Below are 13409 nucleotides of genomic sequence, written 5' to 3' on the forward strand. Positions count from 1 at the left end.
TATCATGTGACTATATCCCATTTTAAAGCCATTTATCAGCTTGTTACCTCCTCTTTTAGCATTATGAATAATGGGACAATGGTCATTCGTGTACAAGTTTTTTAGTTGGTAGAATCACTTTGGACCACAATGGGACTTCAATGTCCCACTGCCATGTGTAACATGAATCTTAAAAGGTCTTATTAAAGCCGCCGCCGCCGCCGCCGCCGCCGCCGCCGCCGCCGCCGCCGCCGCCGCCACCCGCCTTTAATCCCAGCACTGGGGAGGCAAAGCCAGGCGGATCTCTGTGAGTTCGAGGCCAGCCTGGGCTACCAAGTGAGTTCCAGGAAAGGTGCAAAGCTACACAGAGAAACCCTGTCTCAAAAAACCAAAACAAACAAACAAAAAAACAAAACCAAAACAAACAAACAAAAACAGAAACAGATATTGGGATGAATGCTGGAAGATCAGAGAGACAGAACAAACCACAGCTAACCTTAACTCGCCAACTTCTCAGTCCATCCTGTTTTCTCAAACTGGAAGCCTCTGAGTTCTCATCTGAATGGATCTCAGCTGAACTGCTGCTAAAAGCCTGAAAGCATAAGAGCCTCTAGTTCCTAGTCCTCATGCCTTATATACTTTTCTGCTTTCTGCTTCCTGCCATCACTCCCTGGGAATAAAGGTGTGTGTCACTATGCCTGGCTGTTTCCAATGTGGCCTTGAACTCATAGAGATCTGGATGGATCTCTGCCTCTGGAATGCTAGGATTAAAGGTGTGAGTGCCACCATTTTCTGGCCTCTATGTCGATCTAGTGGCTGTTCTGTCTCTGACCCCAGATAAGTTTATTAGGGTGCACAATATATTGGGGGACACAATATCACCACAGCTGTGGGCCTAAGGCCAAGACCTACCATTTACTAGCTGCCTATATTGAGCAACTAATTTAACATCTGTGCCTCAGTCTCACCTATAAATTGTGCCTATTTGTACTTACCTGTTAGTGGATTTCAAAGTCTAAAAGAAACAATACATGGCCAGTGTTTAGAATGGTGCATAGCACTAGGTCTGTGTAAAATTTATCATTAATTTGAGTTCAGTAATGACAGTGGTCATTTTCACTATTCCATTGAAATCCCTGCCCCTCCCCACCTTTAAAGTTAAAAATATAGCATATTTATAATTACTTCTGGTATCAGGCTGTGCTAATTTAGACAGCTTTATTTTGAGATTGAAGGAGAAATGCTAAAGCTGTAAATTGCAGAGACCTCCCTTCTCCAATCTACTTATTTTAATGCAGTAAATTATATAACATTCAGCCTGCTGTTGATTAGGTGAACTGGAAGGCATGCTTGTAATTATTTCAGAACAAGCACACACAGCGTAGTGACTTAACGCCTCTTGTTAACTGCAAGGAAATACCGCTTTCCCTTGCAACCTGATAATTGGTTTGGGTGCGACCCAGGTCGATTTCGATTGGCTCATATAACGCCCAAGATCCCGGCCTGAGCTATTAGTGGCCAATATGGCTCCACATCTGGCTCCTGCAAGCTCCTGCAAGCCGGGCCGACACGTGGCTACGTTAGGCTGGGCGGAACTTGGGAGGACCTAGTTTTTCTTTCCGCAAGAGGGCGCCACCTGTTCCTCCTTGCCAATGTCTCATTTCCCATGAAGCCTACGAGCGGCCAATCAACGGACCGTCTCCATACCGCTTTCAAAGTCGGCGGGCCCTTTGCCCAATAGCAAAACAAATGCCGTCCCTAACGCCAAGATTGATGGCGAGCTTCGCCAATCATCTTATAGATCTCGGCGAGTCCCGCCTTCTGTGTGGGGGATTGACGATTCTTCCGACCAATCGGGAACGCCGGGTCGGCGGGTGGATGAACGCGACTGTCTGTAATGGCGGAGCGTGGCGGGGACGGAGGGGAAGGCGAGCGATTCAACCCGGGGGAGCTGAGGTAAAGGGCGCCGCCTTCCCTCACATCTCGGCGCGCTGGCGTCCCAGCGGCTGGGGCAGGCTGCGGGGGCCCGAGGGGACGGTGGGGGACAGGAGTCGCGGCGGTCCGAGGCCGGACCGCGTGGGGCTGGCGAAAGGGGGAAGGGAAGGCGGCTTGAATGAGAACCGGGCCGGGGCTGGCCTGCGGCCTCCTGCGCGCGGCGGGGCGCACCCGCGTCCTTCGCGGGGCCCACAGGCCTGGGCGGCGCGCCTCCGCTCCCGGCCTACCGTGGCGGGCTCGGCTGGCCGCTCCCCTCCGCCGCCCGGCCGGCACCGGCGGACCCGCTCTGGCCTCGTCCACGCCGTCCGCGGCCTCGCGCGGGCCGCCCGGCCTCCCGCCCCACCTTCCTCAGCTTCTCTCGCTTTCACTCCGGCCCTCGTTCGCGATTCCGTTTCTTTTGTCAAGATTCGCAGCCCCGACCGTTTGCTGGGGGCCACGGAGGCTGCTGCTTTAAAAAGGCTCTCTTTCCCGGATCCTCCACCCGGGTTTTAGGACGAGTTGCAGGCTCCTTTCGCAGGCCAAAAAGGCGGTGCCAGGCCCGTCCCTCGTCCGTCCGTCCCCCGCTCAGTGGTCGAGGGGACGTCTCCGAGGGGTTGGGGCGGTAGAACGAGTCGAGGTTGGAATTGTGAATCCAGGAAGTGACTTGATGTGTCCGGGTCCCTAGCCTGCGACCTCGCTCTCTTCTACCCACGCCTTAGCCCTACAGAGGCAGTGAGTGACCTTTCTTCCTCTGGAACCTCCTCACTCACTCAGTGCCTCTGCAATTTGTGATTAAAGTTTGATCGGAGTGACCGGGAAATGCCATCTCTTTGTAGGTGGTTTTTGAAGAGAAAAAGAGGTGACTTACGTTTTGTGTATGTACATTTTTTTTTTAATCCCCTTGGAAGGGAAAATGCCATTTCAGCCACTCAGTTCCCATTCTGAAATGTGTTAAAAGGAAAACAGCAGTGCCGATTTTGAGGGTTCGTGTTTTCTAGAGTAAGGGATTGAAATTTTCTAAGGAAATGGAGACTAGCCTTGCTTAGAAGAAAATAACGGCTTTCGGGCTCAGAATGTCACACGCAAAAATTCCCTCTCTGGTAGGAACAAGGTTTTGTCTTATTTCTGAGATGACTCTTGAATCCTTTCACCCCCATACATTTGTGCTGAATGACTGGAGTGCATTTCAGGATCTTGCAGTACTAGTGATAAAAAGCATTTTTGATTCTGGTCTCAAGAGGTTACTTTAGCTAGTCTCAGGGTCTTAGCGGAGCGTTTTGGAGAGTGTCTTCAACTTCACAGTAAGTAGCCCTGTAGACTTATTACTGATTGTCTAGACTCTAGACATTATTGCAAAACTGATCCTAATAAGGCTTTAATTAGATGGCCTGCTGCAAGTATTTGGTCCCTTAGCTTCTTGGCTTAGAGGTTGCTTGTGGAGCTATGTGTGGTGGCAAACGCTTGTTAATCCTGTATTCAGGAAGTTGAGGGTGGTAAATTTCAGGACAGCCTCTATTACATGTGACTCTGTCTCGTTTCTTTGCCCCACATTGTAGAGGGTTTAGCATTGCTCTCGATTTACGATAAACTGGCTGCTTTGATGGCAGAAACTGAGCTTTGTTTTGTATCTGCATCTCATATATGCTTCATAGAGTCAGGAATGCCATGTTTAGTAGATAATGTGGTAATAAACCGATATTGAGATGTGGTCACCTTATCCTACTACACTTAGGCAATCTGTGACAGTTACTGGCCCAGGTCCTGGCAATAAAGGGGAAAGCCCTTTGTCCCCAAAGACCTTCTATTTAATTGAGGTTGGTCTAAATTTGAAAGGAAACTAACTCCATCAAATGAGGATCAGCCTACAGGTGTGAAACATATGGAGCTAGTTGGCTGGGTTGGAACTAAAACCTGGGTCCCAGCTGATTCATTGTTTCCATAATTTGCCTCCTATATGTAAGAAGGTAGCATCTTTAGTTTCCTGCCCATTCAACTAAAGTATTTTCTCTGAGGAGTTTGCGTATCTGGGTAGATTACTTCTAGAAAAATAGATTTGTATTTCCAGGATGTTCTTTTGAAGAAAATTAAAGACATTTTTTCTTCATGCATGTAGACTTCCCCCAAAATGTTGGAAGTTGTGGGATCTCAAGTTGCTTGCAGCCGCAGTGAAATTCAGAGATCCATTTGTCATTTTCTGGTTGAGGGCCCTGAAAGTAACTTTCAGACTGATTTGTGTATAGATCTCTTACCCTAGGGCTTCCCCCCGCCCAGGGGGCTTTGTTTACTACTTATGCATAATACATAGGTCAAGGTACTTGAAACCTGGATTTCTTTGCTGGTGAAAACAGGATGAGAATACTCTGGCATTACTATAAACTAGCTTCCTTAACAAGCTATTTTTCCTTTGTAAAAATGACATTAAACTCATCTTAGGTTGTTGTAAGAATTAAGAGAGTACAGAAAATGCCCATGTAACTGTCCTGGTAAATAGGAAGTGTTCAGGGTTCATAATCATTATTAAACAGTAGTGCACAGTGTCAATATATTAAAAGCTGTACAGTGATGGGTAAAAGTAGGTGATAGAGTGCTTTATCTCATTTGTTGTACTTGAAAACTCAGTTGGGTAAAGGTCCAGAGAGGGACTGTGAGACCCTAGAGGTGGGGAGCAGATTGAGGTGACATTTGGACTGTGTCTGAATAATGAAGAGTGGACAGTCATAGAAAGGGGTGGGAAGAACATGCCAAGCAGTGGAAACTGTAAGCACAGGCTTCAACATAATGCAGTTGATGTATTTGAAGATCAGAAATACTGGAGAATAAACTGTCCACAACATCCAGATAACGGCCTGGTAATAGCTGGGTAATAACACCCGACATTAATATTAATAACAGTAATTTTAATAGCACGGAACACTAATGTTAATGTAGTAACAGTCCTTAGTAGCTAGTACTTCACAAGCATTTCTGGTCGTTGCCGTTCCAGGTGCTTTATCTGTTTATTTTGGTGAGGAAGTGTTGAAGTTGTGTAGATAAAGATCTCAGTTATATGCTCTACATATAACTAGCAGCAGGAAATTAGTGGCAGACTTTAAAAAGAAATCTGGAAAATTAACTAAATGCCTTATATAGACAAAACTCTATGAGGTATTGGGAATAATTGGAAGTGATAATACAATTTACTGTATATTGGCTATTACCTTAAATTGTGTGACAGGGATTATCTCATTGAACAGAACTGAGGTAGCTTTTATTTGAAGTCTACATTTTGAAGTCTACACTCTTTACATGGTAGGAAATTCAGACTTGGGAATGTATGTAACTAACCTGATGAAGAACAGAGCAGGTATGGCTTCGTGATTCTAGAGGCTAAGTGCTTGACTTGAAGTTAGAAGTAGGAGGTATGAATTCCAAAAAAAAAAACCTGTAGATTTTTTGGAAAAGGAAAAACTGACAAAAAGGATACCTAATATTAAGGTACATTCTTTTCTTTTTGTTTGTTGAGACAAGAGTTTCTCTGTGTAACAGCTCTAGTTGTCCTTGAACTCACAGAGATCCGCCTGCCTCTGCCTCCTGAGTTCTGGGATTAAAGGTGTGCTCAACCAAATAGAAAAAGCCAACCCCTCTCTCCAAAGAAAGAAAGAATGTTATTATTAATCTAGTTTTTTTTGAGTATGGAAATTTGAATCTTGTGTAATGTACATTCTTAGTTTATGTAAGAAGGTCTGGGTAGGTGCTCTAATTGACTTTGGCAAGTTGAAGTTTAATAACAGGGTGTTTATTTATTTATTTATTTATTTATTTTTCGAGGCAGGGTTTCTCTGTGTAGCTTTGTGCCTTTCCTGGATCTCGCTCTGTAGACCAGGCTGGCCTCAACTCACAAAGATCGCCTGCCTCTGCCTCCCCAGTGCTGGGATTAAAGGTGTGTGCCACCACCGCCCGGTAATAGGGTTTTTTTTTTTTAGTTACTTATTTAGAGATAAGAATCTTGGGTTGCCTAGAATGGCCTCAAACTTATGACCCTCCTGCCTCTGTCTTTTTTTTCCCCCTCTGAGACAATTTCACTATGTAGTTCTTTTTGGTGTTTTTTGAGACAAGGTTTCTCTACATAGCCCTGGCTGTCCTGGAACTTAATCTGTAGATCAGGCTGGCCTTGAACTCACAAAGATAATCCTACATCTGCCTCCTAAGTTCTGGGATTAAAGGCGTTTATCATTATTCCCAGCTTGCCTCTGTCTTTGAATAGCTAGGATTGCAGGCATTAACCACCATGTCTGGCTGTAATAAAAATAATTATTGTAGGCTCTGTGTCTTGTCCTTGTATGGTAGCTTTCGTACAGTATCACCAAGGTATACATGTGTTGGTTTATATGAGTAGGTTTTTTGTTTTGTTTTTGTTTTTGAGACAAGGTTTTTTTCTATGTATCCTTGGCTGTCCTGGAACTCACTGTGTAGATCAGACTGGCCTCATAGCTCACAGAGATCCACCTACCTCTGCCTCCCAATGCTGGGATTTAAAGGCATGTGCCACTATGTCCAGCCATATAAGTATTTTTAAAAATTATTTATTTTTACTTTATGCGCATTGGTGTTTTGTCTGCATTTATGTCTGTGTATGGGTGTCGGATCCCCTGGAACGAGTTATAGGAGTTACAGACAGTGGTGAGCTGCCATGTCGGTGCTGGGAATTGAACCAGGGTCCTCTCAGAGCAGCCAGTGCTTCTAACTGCTGAGCCATCTCGCCGACCTCTCATGAGTATTTAATGGGCCTACTATGTCTAGACTTGACAGTGTGCTGGAGAAATGAGTGAACAAAATTCCTTTGAAAGAAAGGACTTGCAGGACATTGGCGTTGTAATTCTTGCTTTACCACTAACAAGCTGTGAGGCCTTGGACAGGACACAGTATTTCAGTTTTGTGTGCTCTCGTTCCTTACCTATAAAATGGGATTAACAATGGTGTTCACCTCATAATCTCATAGAAATGTTACTAAATAAACAATATTTGAAAAGAGCATATGTAGTATATTCCCTGGCATGTAGTCAGCACTTTTAGGGATACACACACACACACACACACACACACTAATCACTTGGGCAAAGGTAAATAATACTATTGTTTGTTTGTTTGTTTATTTATTTATTTTTGAGACAGGGTTTCACTGTGTTGTGTAGCCCTGGCTATCCTGGATCTCACTCTGTAGACCAAGCTGGCCTTCAGCTCATAGAGATCCATCTGCCTCTGCCTCCCAAGCTGGGATTAAAGGTGGGAGCCACCACCGCCTGGCTAATGCTATTATTTATGACATTGGTTATTTAGTCAAATGCCATGGAAAGAATACACTAAGATATTTGGTCAGAGCTTGTCGGGGAGGGTGCATTGAAGGGGAGGTGCACAATATTTGAAGTGTCTTAGGCTGTGACCACTCTCTTCTAATACAAAAATTCTTTTTACGGAATATTTTTGTGTGTGCCTTGGTGTATACATGAAAATCAGGACAACTTACAGGAGTTTAGGTCTGTTATATAGATCCCAGGGCTCAAACTCGGGTCATCAGGCTTTACAGCAAGTACCTTTACCTGCTAGCCATTTCACCAGCCCTCCATCCTCTTTTAAAAACTTAGGGCGTGTGTGCTTTTAATCTCAGCACTCAGGAAGCAGAGACAGATGAGTTTGAGGCCATTCTAGTCTATGTAGTGAGTTCCAGGACAGCCAAGGCTCTGTAGAGACACCATGTTTCAAAAAACAAAAACAAAAAAGTATTTCAAACTTTAAAAAATTAAAGCAATGAAGATGGAACACTTGATATTTTACCTCTTGCTTTATTTGCATGTATGCATGCTCTTTTTAACTCCGAACTGCTTATGATTAAGATACTTGGAACATTTCCCGCTAAATACATTTGTGTCTATTTTCTGTGACTACAGAAGTAGCCTAGGAATCAATGTCTGAATTTGATCCTTCTCTGACAGATCCTGTCACCTTATATAGTACTGCTTCTGTTTGGTATGTGAAGCCTAGTCCACAGATGGTTTCTTCAGCTTTCTTTAACCTTGTCTGTATACCACTGATATTTCTGAGCAACACCCGTCTGGAACATTCTTTTTTTTTTTTTTTTTTTTTGGTTTTTCGAGACAGGGTTTCTCTGTGTAGCTTTGCGCCTTTCCTGGAACTCACTTGGTAGCCCAGGCTGGCCTCGAACTCACAGAGATCCGCCTGGCTCTGCCTCCCGAGTGCTGGGATTAAAGGCGTGCGCCACCACCGCCCGGCTGGAACATTCTTTTTAAAAAGTGTGTGCGCGTCGCGTGTGTGTGTGTGTGTGTGTGTGTGTGTGTGTGTGTGTGTGCGCGCGCGCGCGCGCGCGTGTGCGCAGGTCAGAGGGTAACTTGGGTGACTTGGTTCTCTACTACCTTGTGGCTTGGCGGTAAGTGCCTTTACCTGTTGAGTCTTCTCATGTATTCGTTATAGACTGAGGTTGTATACTCTTGGTTGCACAATGTGGGGTATGCCTCTCAGTCATACCCTTAGACAACATTAATTATGACAATCTGGTATTGCTTAATTTTCTGATTGTGGTTTTCATTCTACCTTGTGACTATATACTATTGTGGGAAGATATTTTAAAATCATCTAAATATTTGCCCTCATCTTCATTCTCATCTCATTTTTACCATGGGATTGCAAAAATAATGGCTTTCCAACTCTTGTTTGCACTTGGGCCCTTTAAAAATTGCTGTAATTCAGTTGTGAGTAGCTACTTTTGCAAGTTTGAGAACCTGTTCACTGTTCTTCCACACAGGATGGCTCAGCAGCAGGCCTTGCGGTTCCGAGGCCCAGCTCCCCCACCAAATGCAGTGATGCGAGGCCCGCCACCTCTCATGAGACCTCCTCCTCCTTTCGGCATGATGAGAGGCCCTCCTCCACCACCCAGACCCCCCTTTGGACGGCCTCCTTTCGATCCTAATATGCCACCAATGCCTCCCCCAGGAGGAATACCTCCACCCATGGGCCCACCACACCTCCAGGTAAAGGATATAGAGGTTGCCATTGCTTAGTTGGCATCAGTATCAATTTTATATATAAGTTTTGCCTTAAAAACTTGATTCTGTTTATTTTTGTTTAAAGATTTTTCTTTGTTTTATGTATATGAGTTTTGCCTACATGTATGTGTATGTGTGCCAGATACCCACTGAGGCCCAGGGCACCCCATACCCTGGATCTAGAGTCTAGAGTTGGAATACTGGAAACCAAGCCATCTCTCCAGCCCCTAAAGATTTAATTTCATTTTTAAATTGTGTGTGTGTGTGTGTGTGTGTGTGTGTGTGTGTGTGTATGTATGTATGTATGTATGTGCACGGACCAGAAGAGGGCAACAGATCCCTCCTGATACTGGAGTTAACAAGCTGTTGTGAACCGCTGGACATGGATACTGGGAACCACATTTGGGTTCCCTGGAAGAGGAGCAAACATTATTAACCACTGACTCAGTTCCTGGTGGTTTTTTTTTTAGACAAATTTTCACTCTGTAGCTCAGACTGGCCTTGAATTTACTGTGATCCTCCTGCCTTAGTTCTTCAATGCTGAGATTGTAAGTGTGAGACACCTCATCCAGCAAAAATTCAAGTTTGAAATAAAATGACAGCTAAGGAGACAAATGTTGCTGTTGTTTCTTAAGTTATTAATATGGGAGGGAGAAGAGGGATGTAGGTGGTGGCAGAAGCCTACTGACACACCCTGCCTTAATGACTAGTTGTATTTCTCTCAGTAACTTGGCGAATTCTCTTCTGTAACCGTCTTCAGTATGGGAAAAGACTTTCAAATCTTTATGTACTGACTGGAGGATATTTCTCTTTCATGGTCTATATTGCTAGCAAGTATATAATAGATGTAGACTGTGTAATATTGAGTAGTTTTCCACTGCAGAAATGATGCCTAGGGCAGAATTTGGAGAATGATAGTAGATTTGGATTTAAGTGTTTTTTTTTCTTTCTTCCCCCAAATCTTGATATTAGAAAAACATTTATTATGGTCCGTTTTTTTGTTTTTGTTTTTTAAATTTGATGGGGACTTGCTGTTTAGCATAGGCTGGACTTGAATTCACTGTGTATCCCAGACTGGCCTTGAGCATGCAGTAGTTCTCCCGCTTCAGCCTCTGGGTGCTGGAATTGTTGACATACACCACCATATAAAATATGCTAAACTCGTGTTTTAACTGGAGGCTTATCTAGAAGTGATGTGGTATTGTATTTACTTGAAGATTACAAAAATCCAGTTTCTTAGTGACTATACATTTACTATGTACATTTGATCAGTGCAGTTGATTAAAACTATTAGTTGAATATTAATTACAGTTTGTACTCAATAAGTGTGCTCCTCTAGTAAGGATTCAGTGTGGGTGACATGTCTCAAATGCTGTGATGCTGCTTTTAGTCTTGATGGATAATTGTGTTGCTTTACATTAAATCCTCTGAATTATTTGTAGCTGAGGGTTAATGAGACATTAGGGTAGATCTTTTATAAATGGAGTCTATTGGTGCTGGAAAGACATGAGCCTATGTAAGGAACAGAAACAAGTTCAAAGCAGGTGTAGGGCAGGGAGTACTTTCAGGAAAGTGGAAGGAACTCAGTCCCTTTGTCCAACTTAAGGTGCTTTTGGTAATTGAATTTTTATATTAGATTCAAATTATAGAGAACATCTTTTTATCTTTGCTCAAAATGGCAGCCCCAATATTCATTATATTTTTACTTCTGAAACTAATGTACAGTGCAAACTTAGTTGAAGACTCCTTTGTTATGCTGAAGTTACCAGGCCTGAGTATCAGAAGCTGCAGCTTTTCTTGCTTCTGATACAGCTTGGCGTGGGATCTTGTTAGTAGTCACTAAAGAGGATGGTGGAGGAATTTTCAGGTTCTGTTGACTCACAAGAGTGGTGTCCTATATGCTGGGTTGATTTCTAAGCTTTCCACTAAAAGGTGTGATGACAGGCTTGTGCAAGGGCTGAGACCAGTGCCAAGACCAGACCAGACCAGAATAAATGAAGCCTGAAGATAGAGTGGATAATTGTTTTCTGTATTTGTGAAACTCACTTGAAGCATAACTCTAATTAATCTTATCAATAAAAACCAGGAGTCAGATATAGGGGTAAAAACCTGAAAGATCAGAGAAGCAGGGGAGCAGCCACAGTCACTTCCTACCTCACCAGTTTCTCCAAACAAAAGGGCTGAGATCCTATCTGAGCCCTGCCTTATCACTTCCTGTCCTTCTCTCTACAGTCCTCCAAACCTCTATGGTTAACTAGTGGCTAGCTCCACCTTCTGACTCCAAGCAAGCTTTGTTTGTCAAAACACAAACAAAATATCACACACTTATTGACATTTAAAATGAGTTTTATTGCTACTACATAAAAAATAGGATGGGAAAATATGTTTTTAACTACATTTTTGCTTGAAGTAAAAAATAATAAGGGTTATTGCTGTATGATTTTGTAAAATAATGTTTATTGTTAGTGGCTACTGTGGAGGAGTTTAGGTCATGGATAAGCGTGGTATTTAAACATAGGGGCTTGAGATGTAGCTCAGGAATAGAACACTTACCTAACATTCACAAGGCCCTGGGTTTGACCCCTACCACAACAAAAACAAAAACATGAAAAAAATCCCCAGAATATTTAAAAATCAACTTTTTTCTTTTAAAGTAACCCAGTGTATGAAAAATGCAATGAAACATAAAGTTTACTCATGATGGCATAACCTAGAATTAGCTCTTGTTAGTATTTTGACATTCTTGTTATTTTTATTACAGATTAATAATTTTGCTCATGCAGTAGCCAGATGTGTTTGAACAGACAACTGTTTGCTTTTGTAGTTCTTTGCTTTTGTGTCGAGGTAGAATTTAATACTAACCTGAAGGAAGAAATAAGGTCGTTTATAAGTGACCGTAACTGTTGTTGTGCATTCACAGAGACCACCTTTCATGCCTCCACCCATGGGAGCTATGCCTCCTCCTCCGGGTATGATGTTCCCACCAGGAATGCCTCCTGGGACTGCTCCTGGTGCTCCAGCACTGCCTCCCACTGAGGAGATATGGGTAGAAAATAAAACTCCAGATGGGAAGGTAAATTACAAAATATGCTCAACTTGTTATTTCCGTGGTGGCAAAGTAGTGAAAATTTGGTAGTTTGAGATTCTGGTACCTCTATGCATTAAGACTGAGCTTCAAACAGGGATTAGGGTATGACTCCAGAGGAACTTGCTGCATTAGATTTTGCTGTAGTTACAAGGTTGCATGGAGGCTTGCATTTTTAATGATGTATCACAGATTCTCAAAACCATCTTCAGGCTTGGGAATCATCAGTAGGGATCATTGTGTAGTTGACCTCGTAGCTTAGACTACAGTGAAAGGATACAAAACTAACAGGAGAAGGTGCCTGAGGCAGGATAGGAAGAAAAATAGACCTGAGTTTCCTAAAGTCCTCTTAAGGAATGAGACTGTACATGCTTAATTTTCTTCAGAGTAGAATGGTGACCACACATGAGAAGTTTTTCTAGCAGCAAACTCACCTGAACCTAGAGGTTTTCATTAGATGGTATAGTACCATCAGTCCAGCATAAACTAAAATTCCACACTCTCAGAAGGAAAACAGACTTTCAGCATGAGCTGCATCGTTTGCATACACAGTTTAGGCACAGTGCCCAATTCTTATTAGGAAGAGGGGTGCAGTACTCTCAAGTCCAGTTCTCACACACTAGCCAAAGGCCAATTTTGTCAGCAAGGCTTTCTTGTCTTAGGCCTTCGTTAACTTCCTTTGCAAAATACTACATTAGTTTTCCTTTTCTGTTTTATAGAAACATAGACTCATAATACGTGAATATTGTGTAACCTCTAAAGCTACTTTAAAATACCTTTTAAGACAAAATATAACATTTTTTTAGTATCAGATTTTGTGATTACTACTTTTTTCCTTCCTTTGCAGGTTTATTATTATAATGCTCGGACACGTGAATCTGCGTGGACCAAGCCAGATGGAGTAAAGGTTATTCAGCAATCAGAACTGACACCTATGCTTGCAGCCCAAGCGCAGGTTCAGGCCCAGGCCCAGGCCCAGGCTCAGGCTCAGGCTCAGGCTCAAGCCCAGGCTCAGGCCCAGGCTCAGGCACAAGCCCAGGCTCAGGCTCAGGCCCAGGCACAGGCACAGGCCCAGGCTCAGGCCCAGGCTCAGGCCCAGGCCCAGGCCCAGGCCCAGGCTCAGGCTCAGGCCCAGGCGCAAGCCCAGGCCCAGGCTCAGGTCCAGGCACAAGTGCAAGCACAAGCAGTAGGCGCTCCCACCCCTACAACCAGTAGCCCAGCACCTGCAGTGTCTACTTCAACACCATCGTCTACCCCATCCTCTACCACAGCCACCACGACAACTGCTACTTCGGTTGCACAGACAGTATCAAGTGAGTACTGGCCTATTGTGT

The 13409-nt window shown here is 43.6% G+C and overlaps 1 protein-coding gene across 4 annotated transcripts in view; it reads left to right on the top strand.

The window, feature by feature from the left end:
- The first annotated feature begins 1813 nt into the window (after positions 1-1813).
- The window catches only part of Tcerg1 (transcription elongation regulator 1), a 55838-nt gene continuing 44242 nt past the window's right edge, over positions 1814-13409 (top strand). For 3 of the 4 annotated variants that reach the window (XM_052742098.1, XM_052742101.1, XM_052742099.1), the window contains exons 1-4: positions 1815-1935; positions 8750-8975; positions 11911-12063; positions 12923-13388. In XM_052742098.1, coding sequence (XP_052598058.1) covers positions 1877-1935; positions 8750-8975; positions 11911-12063; positions 12923-13388 — 904 coding nt within the window. In that variant the 5' untranslated portion in view covers positions 1815-1876. Of the gene's footprint in view, positions 1936-8749; positions 8976-11910; positions 12064-12922; positions 13389-13409 lie in introns of all 4 variants that reach the window. The other variant, XM_052742100.1, reaches the window with a different exon arrangement.

Source organism: Peromyscus californicus, unplaced genomic scaffold (genome assembly GCF_007827085.1).
Source record: "Peromyscus californicus insignis strain IS unplaced genomic scaffold, ASM782708v3 Scaffold_17__1_contigs__length_78620276, whole genome shotgun sequence".
In the NCBI taxonomy this organism is placed as follows: domain Eukaryota; kingdom Metazoa; phylum Chordata; class Mammalia; order Rodentia; family Cricetidae; genus Peromyscus; species Peromyscus californicus.